This window comes from Pezoporus occidentalis, unplaced genomic scaffold (genome assembly GCF_034315485.1).
Source record: "Pezoporus occidentalis ecotype Australia unplaced genomic scaffold, CSIRO_AGI_Poc_V1 ctg46, whole genome shotgun sequence".
In the NCBI taxonomy this organism is placed as follows: Eukaryota; Metazoa; Chordata; class Aves; order Psittaciformes; family Psittacidae; genus Pezoporus; species Pezoporus occidentalis.
The window spans coordinates 1,269,942-1,291,598 of record NW_026915791.1 but is presented as its reverse complement, the minus strand read 5'-3'; the positions used below and the strand labels follow the sequence as shown (position 1 = coordinate 1,291,598).

The window sequence follows — 21,657 nt, the reverse complement described above, 5'->3', positions numbered from 1 at the left end:
AGTTTCCTTCCCTATAAAAGGAGAAAGTGTCCTCCATAAGTCAAGCAAAAATCTTCCTAAGAGTCAAGTACAAAAGCTTCTTCAAAGAGAAAAGATGAGATGTACTTTAAAGAGATAATTCCAGAGAAGGAAGAAAAAGAGTTCAAGCCTAGGGTGAATACAGCTTGGTTATATGAGGCAGTTTCTCCTCCAGGTGGCTCAAGAAGAATGGAAACTTTCCTCCTGAGAATTCACTGCCAAGGGGACTGAGTGCATCGGTTTTCACCTAATGTGAGAAACGAGGATCTTAAGCCACAGCTGGGAGAGCAAAAAATAATTTTTTAAGACACATAAAGTAAGGAGAGGAAGTTGTCTTCTGAAGAAGAGATTGTTACTAGTCTATTTACCACAGTCTTATCCCTCCAGAAATCAAAAAGACCTTTCTAATAGTAACTAGCAAAGAAAACTAAGATGAGTTAAGGCTCCGTGCATGCCCAAGTACAGGCATGAACTCCTCTCTCTTTTGATGAGCAGCTGTAGGTGAAATGAGAACTTTGGCAACACTGAATTACTTTTTTCTTTTCTTCACTTTTTTTACATTAAAGTGTTTTGACACCAGACCAAAAGGGACTGCCAGCTTTTGAAGGTTTGACTTAGACCTGTGTATGTAAAAGGAACAGAAGACACTGTGGCCTGGTTTAGCATAAGCCATGACAGCTTTAAATAAAGTAGCTACAGCATCACTGCCGTCACCTGCAGAAGTGCAAAATTCCCTCTCCTTGTTGCACTACTAAAAACAGTCTCACGGCTAAATACAGCTTTATGGGAATGCAGCTAAAGGGCTTTCCTTGAGCTCTCAGAGGTTCAGCCATCTAGCAGGCATGTCTATGTCCAACAGGTAAAATCAGCCCACTGGGACACTACGTATTCTTCCTAAAGTTGCTCTTACCCTTCAGCCCAGCAGAGGATTTATACCCCTGGCTATCTTCAAAATGACTCATTAACCACTTCTTTCTGTATAATTATTGCAGTAGCAGCAAATGGGGCTCCATGTACTGATGAATGCCAAAGCTAACTGGAAAATGAAACCCAGGAAATTGCTGGAGTGTGAGATTTCCCATCCAAAAGCTGATATTAAAATTTCCCAACTAGCCACCAAGTCAATAATGGAAATGAATGAGGAAACAAAGACTTTCTGTGGATTTTTTTTTCAACAGTTAATTTTCAAGCTACACAGATATAGTGCCTTTTCAAATTTTAAATTAGAGGCTGAAGACCTAAATTGGCCATTAGGGACTGCTTTTTATCCAAAACTAACGTGGAATATTAATTTAATATGGTTTTCTCTCTTTAGATTTACAAGCCAAGATGCTTCCAAAGTGATTTTTACCCATACAGTTTTTAAGAAATATAAACATCTTACTTGTTTCCTTAAATATATTTGAAGGTTTCATCAAAATATTAAAAACATTCTTCTTTGCTCGAATAATACTTTTTATTTCAAAAGGGAATATTGCCTGGTTTCCACAGGTTTGTATTTGACACTTACCTAAAAGTGTAAGAAAACTGTCTTTCTCCATATAATTTTTATAAATGTGTGTTTATTATTACAAGAAAAACAAAACAAAATCTATTTTGATAGAAAATGTTGGCTAAGTACTTGCGATCCTTATGGTTCATTTTGTGGTCTCTGAGTAAGAAAACACACCAATCCCAAATATTCCTCCTCAGTACTACTCAGAGTTTTTGAATCAGCAAATACAACATGATCAATTAAGTCAATATTCGAGAAACAATAAATAAATAAAAAAATTCAACTAAAAAAAAGGAAAAAATTATCTTAAACTACTTAGAACATTCCAATTTCCAAAACTTTGATTTCTTATGAGCTTTTCTGTGGGGTACAGGGGTTTTTCTCCTATCTTTTTCACAGCTAGATCCCATCTTCACTGGCACATTAAGCTTACTCCAGTAGTACTGTCTGCCTGCAAATATTTGATCATCAGCAGATGAAAATACCTAGTGAAACATCAGCCTGCATAGGAAGGGAAACCCACCTAGTATTTAATTACAGCTGGAACCTGAAGACAGTCATGTTTCAGAAAGACATCATCTGTATTTGAAGTATGTTAAGAAGCAGTGTATGATGTAAAAAACAAACTTCAACAAATAATAAGTCATAGACAGAAAATCTGAGAACACATATTAATAGCTAAACAAAATACAAGGAAAAAAGACCTATTCCAGAAGGAAGTTTCACTGAAATTCCAGAAAAAAATCAAAATTTTGAAACAATCTTTCTCAACCCTTCCTCTTCAGATCATGCAGCATCCCAGTCTTGAGACTTTTTCCTGCCTTTTCTGCAAACACCAGTTTCATTGTCATGCCTAAAATTAAGAATTAACAAGAATCTAATACATGGATACTGGGATAAGAGAGAATTGCTTTAATGGCATCCAAAAGAAGAGACCTAAATGTTTGCTCTTGGGTTTTTTATCGAATAGTGACACAGGGCTGGCCTACAAAATCACTTCCTAATTCCGTCACTGCTCATAAGGATTTACAAATTTGGCATTGGTATGTTACAGCTCATTAAGCACATCACAAAGCCAAGTGCACACACCAGGCAAGGAAATCCCCTTAAAGGCAGTCACCCCCACCACCAATCCCATAACTAATAAACAGAAAGTGTCACCACTTGGTTCTCTAAATTAACATACACCCTGATATTCATCTGACAGAGAGGGGGTTCCTTTTGGGAAGACAACCCCACCACTTGTATACCACAAGACAGTCAGGTTTCTCCTTGAAGGACTCAGGAGACTAAACGGCTAACTTCAAGCTCTAGCTATTTATTTAATTACATATGTGACATGTAAACATATTTGTTACATGACACTACACTTACATTAGGAAAGTTTCTAAATGTATATTGCAAAGACTTTCTATCTTTGGAGGACTTAGGAGAGATTTTGAACAGTTTTCCTCCATCCGAAGTGTACACAAAACCACAGCTGTTTGAGGCATTTGGGTCTTCTCACTTTCAACAGCTGAGTCCAGTCCCATCATTTACAGTCAGATGCAAAGTTTACCATTAAACCTACAGCAATAAACTACCTGATCACAAACAGGAGCCATGCTGCATCTGACTAGCCCACTCATTGACAATGGAGTTGTACAAGTCAGACTGGAGTTTGTTGTGTTTTTTTTCAATTCCATTTTGTGCATTTATTGAGGTATGGCATTTACAATTGTTTCCTCTTTTTCTGCAAGCTCTGGTGACCAATCACACTGCAATCCCAATACTTCATATTTCTCACTGCCTAACATTTCACCTGCAGCTTCTAAAACTTCATATCATAGGAACATAAAGAGATTAAAAAAACACAATAAAAAGCACCACAAAAGCAAGCAACATCTTTCAGCAGCAATTAAGTAAAATACCAAAACACATCTGCACTTGCTCCCATGTCAGTTTCAAGGACAAACTCAGCCAAAACTAAAAGAGATTAAGGGCTGTGCCATGTATTAGATCTTCACCCTATGCAAGATGCAGACAAATCTTCCTCTGATATCTAAGCAGGCTCAGTTGTCCCTGAGCTTCATCTTTCTTACTGAGTACTGCAATTTTGTTTAAAGGTATTCCCATACACCAGCAGCCCCACCTGTCTTCATAGCAACAGCCACAAGTCTTCTAACCATAAATACTTCCATGCTTCCAAAAACTGCAGAATCTGCACTTCAAAGAGCTGGCTGCTTCTTTGCAATGCCAGGTATTATAAAAAAATTAACAAAAAAAAACATAGCAAGAACTTCCCAAGCAGTTTACTTACAGTACACGTCCACTCTTATGGACTTTATGGCTGGTGAACCCAAGCCGTTCTCAGCCTTGCAGTAATAGCGTCCTCCTTGGTGTCTCTGGATATTGGATATCCTCAGAGTTTCATTGAAGACGCTCGAATCTTGAAATCTGTCAGAGGCACTTCCTGCTGTTTTGGTCCACCTGATCTGAGCAAGCACCAAAAAAGATTGTTACTTTAACTCTGTAAAAGTGAGAAAAACATATTTTTCTTCACAAAACTGAGACCCATGTATGCAGCAGCCAGGTTTTTATTGTAGGACTTTGAGAACTTTTCCAGAAAACTGAATAGCTCATGCTTAAAATGAAAAATGCTATCTAAGTGTACCTGAAAGGTAATCTTGCATTAATCACCCTCTCAGAAACAGTTGACTGCTTTTGATGAAAACACCCCATTAAAAATGAATGATACTAGCAGAGATATGGAGAAGAACTCAAGCCACCATCAGTGATACACAGCAGGAACGGCTGCAGAGAAATTCCCTATAATTGTCACTGAAATAGTATTTGTGAAAGATGAGGGCACATTGGAAAGCACCTTCAAAACAAATGATGGATTATCTTTTAGCAACAATAAAATCCAATTTTAAGGAGTCAAATGATCAGTTGCTTGAAACTGCAGTTACTACCATCTATTTCTTCAAATAGGTGGTTTGTTTTTTTTAATGTCGTTTACAGCAATTACAGATCCCTTTATCTGGTAATTATTTTTCCAAAACCAAAGAGCTTTTAAAGGGAATATTTTAATTCCAGAACCATAAAAATGCCAGTAACAGCTCAGTGTAACCAAGAGCTGCACAGAGGTGGATACGCATACTGCTAACACCCATGCTTGATGAGCCAAGTCCTTGCCTGCAAGATTTGTTACTCTAAACTATTTCCATAAAACACAACAGACATCTAGAGACGCCCCCAGATACCTCCTTCTCTTTCAGTTCACACTAATTCAGTGACCAGGACAAACACCACCAAAACTGATTTTTAGACGACATGTTTTTTTGTGCCTACAGAGGCCACAAGTAGGACACTTGCATTAAAAAGAATTTATGTCTCTTCCTGAGCTTCTCAAAGCTGTCTCTTCTCAATCCCATGCACTAATTCTATGCCAGGGTAAAGACCTGCAGTCATTGATATAAATGAGATTGACGCAAGACAAAATAATAAATATTTAGCTATTTGTTCCCAGACAACAGTCCCCAAATACTGTCCAAAAGTAGTGCAGCTGTGATTTAAAGAAAAGCATTTGGACACTGATCCATTGGGATCTGCTAGTCAGGCTGTCACAAGCAATCTTGAGCCAGTATTGGCTTGATTTGAACAAGGCAGTGCAAGCCTGCCATCACTGGCAAGTTCTTGTCTCCATGACCAGTTAAGACTGAGCTGGACATGCTATGCTTCCAGCCCTCTCTCATGTGAGGGGAAGTCCCATGGATGAGCTGGGAGGCCTTTGGTGGGTATCAAGGTGGCCTTGGCTGGAGGAAAATCATTTCCCCAGGGTGCATACTCAAGTTCCACCATACCCAGTCCTCACCCAGAACTGGGTTCTGGATCCCAGTAACCTGCACAAAAGCACAAGGTGGGCAGGGGTCAGCTTTCCTCTCATTGGGATCTTCTCCTGGGCAGGAAGGATCTTCCATAAAAGTCTCTGAAGTGAAAAATTCATGACCAGGTATAGCCCACATAAATTCTCCTCCCCTTGAAAGAAGCGCAGGCATGGTCTTTGGAGGCTGAATTTACAGCAAACAATACTTCAAAACCATTTTCATCTTTCTGTCTTGTTATATTCAGAAACCCAAATGGCTTTGCCCTCTTGCCAGGTGACCTGCGTAACTCTCATCAGGTTTTGTTGCTCTGGGATAAAGCAAATATGCCAAACTCCACATCTACAACATTCAGTCTGCATGTGAGAGAGACGCTATTAGCACTGCTATATTTACCAGTCTCAATCTGTCGGTACTTCTATTCTAAACATTTGGCTCCAGGGCTTTTTAAATCATCCATATAAATGTGCTGCAGGATAATTTTGGAACACATGCTCAGCTTCTGCATGCTGCAGAATACAATTTAATCATATACATTTCAAATGCTTGAGAAGTATTTTAAAAAAGTATTTAAGATGTTCACTGAATCTCTTGCCTGTTTTATTTCCCTTTACGTATCAGAATTGCAAAAAAAGTGTTGTTTGATTTTGAATTGGAAATTAATTATGAGCATGACTTCTCTCTTCCTCCCATTCCCCTCTGACAAAACATTCCCCAGGGAAGGCAGTCTGTGCTGTCAAAAGAACATTTATATGTTCTTCAATAATGTGTTATAAGTATTATCAGGATATATGTAACTGGCAATGTTACATAACTTACACAAAAAATATAGCAAAGTTCATTTAGATGCTGTCAGTTTTATCTTTTTTTTATAAATGCAAAAACATCCCCCTCCACTATATCCTAATGCTGATATATTATCTTTATTATTATGAATTTTAACAAGATTATGTTTGGCTGCCAAGAAAAGCAGACATTTCAGCTTTAACAAAATATATATACATATATGTTTTACAGGAAAGATGAGTGATGTTAACAAATTAACTAATTTTGTAGTGTATGTAGAGATCCCTGAAGAATAAAAGAAATACTGTCAACTAGATTCTCTCTTAAAATATATCCTCCAGGAAAGTCACTGGTCTGATTTAACTCAGTTCATTATTTACCTTAGCTTTAATTCAACATACACACAGAACTACACTGATCAATATCACATTGTAATTTATTGAACGTACTGTGAAGAAAGATGACTCTCAAACACTATGCTAATGCAGGAATCAAAAAACCGGGCACAGGAAAAAACAGCTATCTGAGGCTGAAAACCTCCTCGGAGAGGTCCCTAGTGGTTTCACTCACTGCAAGCTCCAGTCCACGCTTTGGGGTGACCTTTAATAACTTTTAAGGTACTGAGACCTTCAAGTCCACCCTTACAGATGGAGCATCTCATGGTTCAGCTCTAGTGTTGAAGCCTTCAGCACTGCTTACTGCAGTGACCTTCGGAGACACAGTCCTGACATTATCCCATTTTCAAAGTTGGAGCCTGGCAGCAAAGAAGGATTAGGGGCTCATGAGACATTGTGGCAACTATGAGTCTCAAATCATAGAATCTACAGAATCCCAAAGTAGCATCCATGCTGCTTTACACCAGAGGATTTCAAAAGCTTCTGGCTTACTAGATTTAAACAGCAACAACAAAAAGCATTAGACGGTATATTCACATAGTTCAGATACTCAAGTGTTTTCAAATACCTTGGCACAAAACCTTGGCACAAAACAGGTTGCTCACCCAGGTGCATTTTATCAGTATTTGCTATTCATAATCTGCTCCCTTGTTTAAAAACTCCAGTGCCTACTGCAGAGCAGCACCGCATACTCTGTGTCTATTCAGATAGTGTGGATACCACAGGAAGTAAATAAATTCTGTTCCACCAGAAAGTCAAAGCTAGTCTTGCTTCTAATGTGTTTCAACTAAAAATTTACATCCACACGTCACAGCATACACAAACTGGTCTAATAAATGTCAATCCATTACATAAATACACACTCGCTGGCTTCTAAGGATGCAATTTTCCCAAGTATTCACTGTTACTCTGATGCACATTTGGAAATCCCACCCATGAAATGTCATTGCTCTGCCATATGATTATCTGTCCAGGTCCCTTCAGATTGTATCCCTACCCTCCAGCATGTCAACTGCACCACACAGCTTGGTGTCAGTGGCAAACTTGCTGAGGGTGCACTAAATCCCACTGTCTATCTCACCAACAAAGATGCTGAATAGTGCATGTACATGTACCGACACCAACCCCTGAGAATTCCACTTGTCAATGATCTCCACTTGGACATCAAGACATTACTTATACACTGAGCCACTGAACATGCAGAAGTAAAAAATTATTTATGAACAATTCAATTAAAAATATTAAAATTTAAAAAATTAGTAAGGTATGACCCCTGTAGAAATATCATGACCTATGTACTTGTCCCATTTGTACATGCCCATAAATTCTCTTACCATCAGTATCTCTGATAGTATTTATTGCCTTAAGGAGATGCCCCATGACACACAGTCATATTTCACCCTACAGCTTCACTTTTCTTAATGAGCGTTCCTTCAATTCAGTAGGAGTCACAGACTTTACACTTTTAGACTAAACATGCACATTTAGAAAAACCCACTGAAATCTGCCTAATGCAGGAACTGTAAGTAAATATGTTACTTAAAATACACCCAGTGCACAGGGGGTTGGCACTGCATCCCACTGCCACTAACTACAGTCACTACACTCTGACATCATGAAGAAAACAAGGATGAGGAAAACATCCTGATCATAACCTCCTGTTATAATGCCCAAATCCATGTCTCATACTAAATGCCTGCTTTGTAGGCAAACAGGCATAAAAGAGGTATTTGAAGAACTTCACTTGGATGTGCTGAAACGTTATCTCCATGCCTAAAAACATCAGAGCCTTTGGAAAAATCTTTCTTTCCATTTTTTCATTACATTATTTTTGTTCTCAGGAAAGCAATGGCTGGGGCAGCAGCCACTGAAGACAGGAAGCACTCCACACCTTCATAATAAACAACAGAGGACATAATGTACAAAAGACCCCCTTGGGGCCAGGAAAGAGAAAAAGACTTCTGTTCTTCTAGTTAAGGAAACTATCTGAAGACATTTTGAACTCCCCTGACCTCTTCCTCTGTTATACACTGTAGATCTCAGTGCCCTGTGAGGTACACCCAAGCTCATCTGAAATGGGTTAGCCTAGGCTCCTGCCACAGCCCTGTGGAGACTCCCATATACTACTCTGTAAATAATAAAAAGAATACTCTTAAAAAACACACTAAAAAAAAAAAAAAAAAGGAGAAAGAGTGAAAGAAACAAAAAGTCCAGGACAGCACACTGGATCCAAGTTCTCATTGCCTGATACATGCAGTAAGTGGGACATGTGTTGGCCCAAAATAACCCTTTCTTCAATGAACTCCCGCTTCCCTTCCTGTAAGCAAGCTGCACAGCCAAATGACTGCAAGGCAGATGTAAATCATCACTGAAGAACTGGCAGGCATAGATCTTGTACCAGACTTACACGAAAGCAGGTTCACAACAGAGAGCAAGTTGTTCAACTCCAAGGTTTCTGAACAGAACTGCTCAACAAGTCCAGCATGAAAGCCATCACTAGGCAAATCCAACAGCTCCTTGTCTGAATGGGTGTCCTCTCACTTGTGCCCATGAAAACACTTCTGCAGGGCCTTTTGATGATTCAATTGATAATCAAATCAAATGCACACCTCCAAGGGTTTCTGAATATCCTCCTCTTGGACATCTAAAACAAATCCCAGCTATTCCTGCACCATGCCTGTGAGACAGGAAGATACAGCACTAACCTAAAATGCCACTGCTCTGCAGGACACAATCTTGTTCTTACTTTTGCAAGGGTATGTTTGCTGTAGGAAATCTCGTGCATGTTCACCAGGTCATCCTCACTATACATGAAAAAAAAGCTTTCACATGTCTAAATTACAGGATTAGCTACCCCTGTAACTAACTAAAATGGGAGGGCAATGTTGCATTTTGATTTTTAGCAAACCCAGAAGTAGCATGATGCAGCATGCATGAGACTGAGGGTACAAATCATCTATCATCATTAGGACAGATACTGCTACTGGCTATGAATACACAACAGTGGTATGAAATTGTCTTCCTATTTATTTCATATTATCATCTCTGAAATATTTGTCTTGAAAAGGCTTCAGATACAAGTACTGTTCATTGTTCGAAACTTCTTACATGGAACATCAGAGTGGCAAAACAGCCAACGCAATGAAAGCCCTGCTTACAGTGAAAAAATCATGATCCTCTGTCTTGGACACATGGCTAGAAAACTGTTATATGTGAAACCAAATGAAGAACTCGAGTGTCTTTTGTTTCCAAATGTATTTCTTCAAGTTTGCAGTAGCCGAGATGGAATCACCTTGGAAGACTGGGTTTCATTGTTGTATGGACTGCTCAAACTTCACAGAAACAAGAGAGAGAAAACTGAGTACTGCTCCCAGGCTATTGCCTTTCTGCGACAACTCGTGTGCTTATGTTTACACACATCCTAATGCTTCAGTAGGCTGGCATGCAAAATCACAATATTTAACTCATCTATCTAAAAGCAGCCTATGAAAGTAACTGTTACACATGAGGACACAATCAGTTCTGACTCGGTGCCAGAGATCACAGAGAAATTGTTATTTTCCAGCTTGATTGCTATAACACATAGGAAAAAATACTTCCTTTTATTCTCCAGCAGAGGAAAAATAGTTATTAATTACAGAGAAAATAATCATTAAAACCACAAAGTTAGAAGTAATCAGGTTCACAGATGAACTTTAGTGCTTTGTTCACAGTTCACTTTAGCCCAAAACACATCAGTCATAGCAATGCTTTGGCTGGAGTCTACGGAAGAAGACTGTAGTCTTGTGACTCCAGAATGGTAAGCTGCAATAAATGAAAGGATCAATAACTGAAGATCTCCACATACAATAATGTTAGGAAAACTGTATCTAAGCTGACTATTCCTTCATTTCTGAACTTCCTGCACTTTTGCAAGGTGGATCATCAATATAACCCAAGTTACTCAAGAGTTACTTAAGCCCCACTGGTGTAACTCGGCAGGATTTTATATGAACTGACACCCCGTGCACAAAAATGATACATCTCACAAGTACACCAGCAAAATGCAGCTTGTCCAAGCAACACAGCAACTCCAGCTCGTCACTGCATCAGTAAACTTTTACAGCAATCACGTGTAACATCATCATATACCCCCATCACCTCAGGCGAAGCAACTTGTATATTATACAGCAGGGTAACAGTTCATCATCTGTTCCTAATAAAGAAAACAGCAGGCTTGAATTCTACTTCTAAGTCTGAAGACAGAAAACAGGCCAATATGAAACAATAGTACATATATAAAGTTCTTAATCAGTCCAAATTTGTTTAAATTCTTATTAGCACTGACAGGAATTTCCCACATGTGAGGGAACAGAATAGCCACCCAAAAAAGAACAGAGCTGGCACAAAATCCATGTTCTACACTTGTCACAAATTTCCCCCCTGAGCTGGCACTGATTTATGTACTATAAATGCTGCAAAGGTGGTTGTGGAGCTTTACCACAGCACAGCTCAGCACTCACAGCTGATGAAGTGGAGTGTCTCTCAGATGGACTCCAGAAAGCAGACATGGGGATGGGGTAGTCCAGACCTGCATGAAGTCACAGAATCCACCAGCATGGCGGAGTAAAGTACAGAAAACATACGCTTTAGGTAAGGAAGTGTAAGAATACAGCTTTTTCCTATTTGTTTTGGGTTGTGTTGTGGTGTTTTTTTTTGTCTTTCAGTTTACTTACAGTGCTACAATTTCAAGGCAGCAGAAGTTAAATCACTATTCTTAAATTTAAAAGGCTCATGCCCTAGTTGTTCCAGCAGACTTGTACATGTTGTCATCAAAACTCTTGAAAATAAGGCTTCTCACGGGTCTAAGACATCTGAACACCAAGAGCTAAGAATTTGGCTTTGAAAGTGCAAAGGAAGGATCTCTTACACTCCAACACTGAAAACCTATCGATTAACCAATGAAAAAAATTTAAGTGATCACTGAACAATTTACAAGGACATCAATACGTGGATCCTGAAGATCATACGTTAAATTGGTAAAACAACCTTCTTTAGATCCTTCTTATAGCAACTTCCTTAGTTGAGTAAGTCTGTTTCTTTATGAAAAGGTAGCATCCGGGGAAACATCTACGTACTTTCTTAGAAACTCTTTGGGGAATGTGCTAAATGACTAATGACAGCAATTCATTCTGGTCTAGGCTATAATGCTTTTTCCTTATGACTTCAAGATGTTTCACTGCCTCAAAGAATTAGCATTTTATACTGAATAATCAATATACATTATACTATAAATATCTCTTAAAGGATGGGGGGTTTTCAACCTGTGTGGCAGAAAAATACGTTCTCTTGCATTAAATGGGAAGGACTGAATTCAATGAATTTCACAGAGCCTTGTTTCTACTCAGGTCAGTATCATTTTAAAATTGTCAACAGTTGCAGGACTTCCAAGGGCCTTGTGTGGTTATGTCTTCCTGATGGGAAATTATTTGCTATTCGCCAACTAAATTATTCAAGGAGTTTCACGAAATGACTGAAACATCCGTGAATGTAGTATTTTTATTATTCTCTGCTATTTTTATTCAGCAGCATTAAATTGCTTTAAAATGAAATGCAACTTCTCATCTTCATAATAAAGAACATAATCAAAGGGCAGAACGAAGCAAACATAGCACCATTTGAATTCTTAGTTATTAATTTTTACAGTGGCTTTCTGATACTGGTGTACCATGTTAAACCACCAGAGTCATAAACATCCTCATAACTTAAATGCATAGAAATTCATACACGATAGTTTTAAATTACTTAAAGGCTAATGAATACAAGATATTTCGTAACTAGTAGCTACTACCACTACCACAGAACTTGGTGATGAGACCATCAGAGAACTCTGTGAAATACACACAGACTCTCATACCCTCTGTGGACCAATCTAAATCATACTACTATTTTTTCCAACAGTGATGGGATAAGTTGCTATTGTTGCCATACAGCTACAGGAAAAAATCCAAAATCCTTACAGTTTTCAGAAAGAAAGGCTGGTATAGTCAAACTTACATGAGACACAAGAGCAACGTGATTGTAAGAATGCTGATAACCTGGAGGCCAGCCACTGAAAGAGCTGCAAAGAGAAGCTGGTCCAAGGACAAGGTATTTCCAACGATGCTCTGCAAAGGTTACCTCCTAGGAAGGCACATTCTGTGCACTTCTCAGAAGCTGCAATTGCTAAAAAGGACAGGGAACAGGGAAGTGGTACCACAGCAATCCATGTGCTCCATGCCAGTCCCACCACCTCTTTGAACTACCACTGAATGAAAAAGTTGAGAGATTTTTAGTTGTATAAAGCAGAAAATAATCAGATAGATTAGGAGCTTTACATTGTCTCTAACTGAAGCATCTACAATTAGCCTTGGAATAAAGTCTAAGCTGACAGTCCCACTCTGAGGGTTATAACCCCAGGAAGATGTTGAAGAACTGGCAAGAATGTAGAGAAAAGTCAGAGCACTCATTAAAATAACAGATACATGCTAAAGAGTGCATGTTATAAGCTAATAAAATTTGCACTATCATGTGAAAATCAGGGAAGAGAAACCAGCATTTTTAAAACATACATGAGGGACTGAAATTCAACAGCAGATCAATTTTCAACATAAAAGGCAAAGTCAAGGCAGCAATAAAATTGATTAGAAATCACTTCCCATTTGCTGAGCCTAAGATGTTTATGCAAAATACCTTCTATCCAAAATGCTTCACTAAATCCAAATCACCAGTGCCCAAGGACTTTCCTGGGAGTGATGGAGGTCTCAGCACAGATCCAGGGATGTGGAATCTCCTTTTTGTGCACATCACCATGAACCAGCTCTATAGCCCAGACCACTGCCTGATACTGGATTTCCGCCACCCAGCACTTCACAACTGCAACCACCACATCTTCAGTGTCTAAAGATGTAAAAACCCAACCTATACACCCTAAATAACTCTTACTAAACCAGTTTTGTATGTTAAATACTTTACATGGCTGCTGGTCTTCGTTGCATGACCTTTTAGAGCCCGGCTTTACCCAAATTTGGTCTGTGAACACAGCCATTTTCGGAGCAGTGCCTGCTGCATCCAATCTGGGGATGGGGATCTGGGAGGGCTAATAGAGGAGGACAGAGGTCTGAGGAGCTGCTGTTCAACCACAGCAGAAGCAGCAGTGGGAAGCCAAAAGCCACCAGTTGCCCTGTTCCCAGAACTATCTGTCTCCCTCAAGAGCAAAAAAGCATACAAATGTGTTTTTGTCATTAAATTCAGAAGACTGGAGTCTAAACAGACTGAGGGAAAAGTCGCTGCTAGACAGGATTTTTCTACTTTAGATTCACTCTTCATAATAGATTCGTGTTTCAAAGTGACAAAGTCATCTTGAAATCCAAGCAGTTTAAAATTGATGCTTTTTTTCCTTTTCTAAAAATCCTGCCAGGTATTAATTCTGCTTCTCATTCTCTCCATTTCTACCCATTTCACTCCCTTCCAAGTCCCTTGGGAGAAACCGAATATTCAAGAGAAACAGCTCTGCAGAGCGCACCCAAAATGCTGTCAGAGACAAGGAAACTGATAAAGACAGAAGGGAATGTTTCTCTTCTGGTCTTTCAGTAATATGAATCTTGACTACTTCCTGCAACAATCATTAGGGGAGGTATTTTGGGGCAGACATGCAGCCTTTAGACTGGCTGACAAGTGTCACATGTAAGAGTATCTGTAAATGAGAAAACAAAAGCAGCAATCGCTGACGCCAGCATGGCTGCACACGGGGTGAATATAGCATTCCAAAAGAAAGCTATTTCTGTGCAGATGGTGAACACTACAAAGCAGAGACCTACATACTCTCAGTACAGATGAACCAGCAACAAAAAGAAAAATGCACTTGTTTTCCTTCTGCGTGAAAAGTAAAAAGAACCAGCTTTGTTTCCAGAACATGCTCATACCTCCAAGGGCTCCAGTGCAAAGTTTTGTGGATCCTTAATTCTTTGATCCTGCAGGAGCCTGAAAGGCGCTCCCTCTCCTCCTCCACCAAAGCTCCCCTGCAGACCCACACCACACTGTGTGCTCTGACAGTAACCCAGACACATCTTAAGCCCACCTCTGCTTGAACAAATTAAATCCACTTAACTGAACATCACAAAACACTAGGTTTAAATGGCTCTTTTTCCACTACATTGTCTTCTGCAAATAGCACTGAGGTTATTGATTTCCTGCAATGCAATATCAGCCTGTTTACTTAAACTAGTTCCCATTTTAAAAACTTCATAAAATGTAATCCAGAAAAATCATGCTGTACTTCAAACAACACTGACTACAGACTGGATGCACAAAGAGACCAAGAAAAATCCCTTCTAAATATTGAAAGTTGATAACCACCAGGCTCTGCCTTTACATTCACGCTGCACCTTATCAGCATTTCCTACAGCACACACTGTATTGCATCCCTCTGAGACCGAAGATGCGCAGCTGATTTATTTCCAGTCATCTTTCTGAATTATATGCTGAATCTTGGTGATCCAGTAACATTAGCTATGCTTTTATCTTCCTTCACAAGGAACCCTCACTCATACATGCTGAATTATGCTTTACAATCTCATTCAGCTAAAAATGAGAGTGAGATCCTGAGATTTAACTTGCTTTAGCTGTGATGACAAAGAAAGGAGGTGACATTTTGCTTGAAAGGTGGGAGAACTGGCAAGGGGGGGCCGCAGCAGGAAGAAAAGAAAAAAGAGGTGAAAACTTGACAAGAGAAAGTTGTCAGCTTGGTATGAAATGCTATCAACAGAACTTAAAGCCAGAAAAGATCAGCAGCTGCTGAGCACAAGACACAGATACTGCACCAAGCCCACGGTTTCTCGTTAACATAAGAAATCAGAGGCACTGACTGAAATTACCAAATAGTAGGGTTTGTTTGTGTTTTTTTGTTTTAAAGACACTTTTTCTTGAAAATTACAACATATAATTGTATTGTACAACTAACAGTCACATCCAACAGGATGACACAAAGTCCAGGGCTCTAAACCTACTCCAAAAGAGAAAATATTCATGGTAATTAAATCTACCCATATCTAGTTCCTAGTCATCAGATACAACCTTTTGATCAGGCAGTTCCAAAACATCAGACATCTAGAGGCTGCACAATTAAGCACATCCTACCTACATACTGTAGATCCTAGACCACAGAGAGGAGAATGGACATCTGGGATCAGACATGATGGAAGTTCACAGTTTTCTGCTTGAAACTGCCAGTGAGACACCAAAAATTACACCTCTGATGCCATGTTTTTGCTTCTGCGTACACTTTCCCCGCCCCCTTAGTTTCAGAGGATGAAGAATTGGCAAAGTCTTCTTCAGACAGTGAAAAAGTCTAAACCAATATTAAACAAGACTGGAAAAGGACAGAGGCTATTCCTCCCTGTACCTGGCACAGCTGAGAAGGGTTCTGCCAAGACCTTTGAAAAGAAATTGAGCATGTGTTTGAATCTAGTGACTTTGAAATTTTAGCTTATTTCCAACTCAGAATGCAACAAGAAGAAAATTCATGAAAAATCCAGTAATCACAAATAGGATCATTCATGCCTTGCTGAGCTTTCCTGGCATACCTTTAAATGACTCCTACGACTGCCAAGGAAAGGGATCTGGGAACAGTTCCCACATATCAAGAGAATTACAAATAGAGATTAAGAAAAATAATAATTAAAAAAAAAGAAAAAGACAGGATTAAGGACGTGTAGAACAAAGGCTAAAGAAACCATTGCAGTATTTAGCAACAATGAACTAAGATGATTTCCAAAGGTAAATGAAGACACCTGCAAATCAGGGAATATTTAAAACTGGAAAAGTTGATAGCACAGGGAAGAGAAACTAGCCACTAATACAGGACTGCCTAATACACAACAGTGATCCATCCCCGAAGGCACTAATGCACTGGGAAGTTTCCTGAGGCTCTGGACATCTCACTGCATTTCTGCTGTATTAAGAGATTCTTGCAGTTGGAAAGGGTTCATCAGGGGAAAGCACCTTGCAGGGGCTGGTGATGAGTCTTTGAGTCTTCATCCTACAGCCTCAGAAGAACAGCCCTGCCACTATGAGCCTCTTCCTGGTATATGAAAGTCGCACTGTTGCATTAAAATCAAAGAACAAAACCAAAACACACATCCACAAAACCAAAACCTAACTTTGAGCTTTCCCTTCATTCTGTATTAAGAATCCACAATTATAAAGACAAAACAATTCTCTCTCCACCCTAAAAAGCACACACAACAGCGAACCACCAAAATCCAGACTACAAAGATCAGCAGATCATTGCCAGAGGACAAGACAACCTCCACTGCACTACAGCTTTTAGTTCACCTTCCTTTTACAAGGAGACTACAAACTAGAAAAGGCAGCTAAACTAAGCTTCAGCCCACCAGAAGTTAAACAGCCAAGCCTTCTCCAGCTACACATGGCTGGCTGGAGTTCTCAGAGTGAAAGGGTTATTTATTTATTTTTTTTATTGTGATTTTACTTTCTTGGCTGTTGTGCAAATTTCCTTGATTTTACAAGAGATTTTTAGTTAATTATGTATTTACCTAGTTAGCATAATTGTCTTCAATTATGTAATTAGTGTTCATATGTGTAATCATTTGAACATGTAATTATATCTAATTACACCATTAAAACGTGCAAGTCAAATATCTTTATTATTTTGATTGATAGACATACAGGGAGGAAAGAAAAGTATCTCACTTGCTATTTTTATCTCCTGGATCATGAAATCTGTGAGAGTAAAAGACTTCAGCCGATAATGTTGCTATAATTATTTATAAGGACTTATCAAGCCTGTACCAAGGTTATAGCTTTCAAGTAGAGGTAGAACAAGTCAAACCACTCAAAACTATGGAGCAGTCACCCAATGCAGAAAAAAAACCACTACTAAGAATAACCTCAACATACTTCTTGGCTAATGTCCAGTTATGCACTTACTGTTATGAAGAATAACAGCCCACATGAAAAAAAATATTGAAAGAAAAAAAAGGGAAAAAAACCCACAACAAAAGACCCACAAGTTGTTCCTGCTTGTTTTGATTGCTGTTGTACGCTAGAGAGGGATTTTAAAGCTCGTAGAACTTTTCAGCTACCTCTAAGACAACCAGCATAGACAGAACAGTAATATATCTTAGTTCTGTTTAGTTTTATTTCACCAGCTGTGCTCTGAACCCTGCAGTACAGTACCAGAACAAATACCTGGTGCGCACCAAATGAATTAGGACAGTGATACTTCAGTCTTTTTAATTGCTTTTGCCTGGGAAAGCAAACATTTACACGCAGATTAAATAGTTAAGCTTATTTAAAGTTCAGCTTCTCTTCAGGTTTATATTTTTTGCCTCTACTAACACACAGAGCATTCAAAAAACACCCCAAAAAACAAAACAAAACAAAAACAAACAAAACCACCCATATATGCCTAAGCTGACTCCAAGAGCTGGGGGAGTAGAGGGGGAAGCCTCACACAACAAATATAAGAAGAGCTCTTCAGCACCACTTGGGAATAAGCCTCAATTACAGAGCATCCTTCAGCAAAAGGCATATAGTGTTTCCAGCCTGATAAGCTCACTCACACCCTGCAGAGCATCCAGGTACAAGTGCTCAGGTGGATGGCAGCACAAATAAACCCCATGCTTCCAAAAACAGCCACTCCCAGTTGCCAGAGGCTGAAGTAGGGCTCAGTCTATGATATAATTTTATCTACAAGAACAGCAGCAGAGAGAATAAAACCACACAGAAGGATCAGAGGGGTCGTTTAACGGGCATACCAGAAACATCATTTGTTCAAACTCTATCCATGTCAGACACCTTGGATGCACTAGGTTTTGTGAGAAGCATTTCTCCTTAAAATTGAAAAGCAAGAACCTCATGAGCCTGCCTTGGCAGATCACAGAATCACAGAATCATAGAATGGCTTGGGTTGAAAGGGACCATAAAGACCATCCAGCTCCAACCCCCGTGCCACAGGCAGTGACACCTTTCACTAGACCAGGTTGCTCCAAGCCCCATCCAACCTGGCTTTGAACACTGCCAGGGATGGGGCAGACACAGCTTCTCTGGGCAACCTGTGCCAGTGCCTCACCACCCTCACAGGGAAGAACTTATTCCTCATACCGAATCCAAATCTGCCTTCTTTCATCTTACAGCCGTGCCCCCCTGTCCTATCCCTACACTTCTTTGTCAAAAGTCTCCAGCTTTCTTGTAGGCCCCTTCAGGTACTGGAAGGCTGCTCCATGTTGTCCCCGCAGCCTTCTCTTCTCCAGGCTGAACAATGCCAGCTCTCTCAGCCTGTCTCCATAGCAGAGGTGCTCCATGCCACAGAGCATCTTTGTGGCATTCTCTGAACTCACTCCAACAGGTCCATGTCCTTCTTATGCTGGGCGCTCCAGAGCTGAATACAGTACAGCAGCTGGTACTCTCACATGAGCAGAGTAGAGGGGGAGAATCGCCTCCCCTGACCTGCTGGTCACGCTCCTTTTGATGTAGCCCAGCACACGGTTGGTTTCTGGGCTGCAAGTGCACACTGAAGCTGGGTCATGTTGAGCTTTTTGTCAACCAACACCCCCAGGTCCTTCTCCTCACAGCTGCTGTCAACCCAGTCTCCACCCAGCCTGTATTTGTGCTTAGGACTGCCTTGACCCAGATGTAGGACCTTGCACTTGGCCTTGCTGAACTCCATGAGGCTCGCACAGGCCCAGCTTTCCATCCTGTTCATATCCCTCTGGATGGCATCCCTTCCCTCCAGCACTGCACAGCTTTGAGCTGCTGGCAAACCTGCTGAGGATGCACTCAATTCCCCCATCCATGTCACCAGCAGTTGAGGGAATATCTCCTAATCCCCAGGTGCCATCAAGTTACTGCTATGCAAGCACCATCTTCAAGGCCACATGCAGATATGTGGAATAGAGGAGAGTAAGTTCACTGCACGCAGAACCATGGTGTGTTACAGAAACATCTTCACTCTGCTCCATGAAGTTAGTGGGATATAAGAAAAGGCTATGAAGAACAATCAAGCCTTTAATGTTCAACGACTGAACTGCCAGTCACGGAAGTGCATACTGGTGCCCCTTGAAGGGCATCAGCTCCAGGGACAAACTCTGGAGTCAAGTATAGAATACACCAGAGTCAAGTCTGTAGTCATACCATTCCTTCTCAGAGGCTCTATCACATTTGGACTTTTGGACAACAAATACATCATTTTTGGAGAAGAACTCAAATGGGCAGCAAAACAAATGTGCTTTCCAGCCATGAACAGGTCTTGCTGCTATGAGAAAATAAATGAGGAGCCTGCTGCTCTGAGGTTTCACTCGCAGATGTAGAACATGTCTTTCATTACGTCCACAGCAATGGGAACAATTCCCTATTCTGCTTCATAAAAAGCATCTTCAAGTGTTCCTTTAGGAGACAACTTTTCACAGACCAGCTATCAGAATGTTACCAGAATGTATTTCTGCTTCAGGCACAGCAGGTCTGCATATGCTGCTAGTTTCCCTGGGTTACTAAATTATCTCTTTACTCATCAAATATATTCTCTTTCAGTGAGCAAGACTTCACAGCAACAGACCTCATTGCAAAACCGCCCACCTCATTTTTGCTTAAGACTAGTATGTTCAACAGTGATGGGAAAACAGCTACTTCTGCAGCATCGCAGGGGCACTCCTCCATTCTTTCAGCCAACGTCCTAGCTCTTAGGGTCCATCAAGAAACAGGGAAACAAAAGCTGACAATATACAGACAGAAACCAAAGACTGCAGAGCACAGCTTGGGGGTAAAAAACAGGGGAAGGGGAGAAGACAGAAGCGACGCATACAGGGAACAAGTATCCATATTTCAATAAAATGGAAAACAGCACTGTTTTGCTTCTCATGATAGGGGAGTCATGCTTTGTGTTTATTGGAAACTTTCTGTAGGGGATTTCTGGCAGTTCCTAAGCTTCCACAAGGGTCAATCATAGGCGAAAAGCCTGGTATACTAAAAATCACCAACCTGGATGTTATTTCCAGCTCAATGTGCTTCTCTGATAGACTCATCTCAGTGACTGCTGATGCTTTAGCAAGCCTAGGCTCAATATTCTCAACTGAGCATGACTGAAATACACACTTCACTCGCCTTGATATTGCATTTATCTTGATCTAAGCTGACCTCTTTCTCCCACCACTTCCAAGCCCTTTTTAGAAACTTGCAAACATATTTTTTGTCAAGAGACAGCAGCCACCTGGAACCAGGAGAATCAGCAAGATACAACTGGTCGAAGCATTCAGAATACAAGAACTGAGGAGTTTAATTTCTCTATTGGCTTGCAAAACCTGTGTCATTCAATCCAGCTTCCTGCAGATGATGGGGTGAATGGATATGAAATTTTCAGTAGCATATTCACAAAATATCCAGTATGAATCAGTAAGGATGCTGTACCTTCCTCATTACTGCTGCCCAAAATATTCTGCACTCCATGAGAGGCTGAAGAATAGGCTACATAACTGTCACCTAACAAAGACAACTCCACCAAGCCTTTACATTAATTACAACTTAACTGTGAGTGGCATTAGACTGCCGCTAGGCAAAGACTGCAGGTCAAAAATAAATTCTGATGGAAATGTTTTCTTTAGGAGTTTGTGTTTTCTTCTCTGTTGCTTTTTGGGAAGTCTAAATTCTTTCAATACCAATGCCATAATCAACACAAATGGCTGGGTCTCAGCACCTCTGGACCTATCCTCTTCCTCACTTATTTCACCAACTCTGCCTGCTCCTACTTGAAGGCTCCCACAGTCATCCTCAGGAAAGCCTTTCCTCCCACAGATGAGGCTGTAATAAGATTTAGCATTGCAGCAATATACATTCACATGGAAAAGGCAAGGGGTAACGGGCACAAGTTACTCGCAGGGAGATTCTAGTTGGACACTAGAGGAAAAATTTTCACCATGAGAACAACCAGCCATTGGAATAATCTCCGCAGGGAAGTGATTGATTTCCCAGTGCTGGGACACTTAAGATTCAGATGGACAGGGTGTTGCGACATCTAGTCTGGGTTATGCTTTGCTAGAAAGGTTAGACCAGGTGGTACTTGAGG

General features: G+C 40.2%; 1 protein-coding gene across 1 annotated transcript in view; it reads right to left on the bottom strand.

Annotated features, from left to right (window-relative positions):
• MDGA2 (MAM domain containing glycosylphosphatidylinositol anchor 2) overlaps nucleotides 1–21,657 on the bottom strand; it is a 263,922-nt gene that overhangs the window by 210,549 nt on the left and 31,716 nt on the right. The window contains exon 3 of the mRNA XM_062635604.1: nucleotides 3,813–3,987. Coding sequence (XP_062491588.1) covers nucleotides 3,813–3,987 — 175 coding nt within the window. The remainder of the gene's footprint in view (nucleotides 1–3,812; nucleotides 3,988–21,657) is intronic.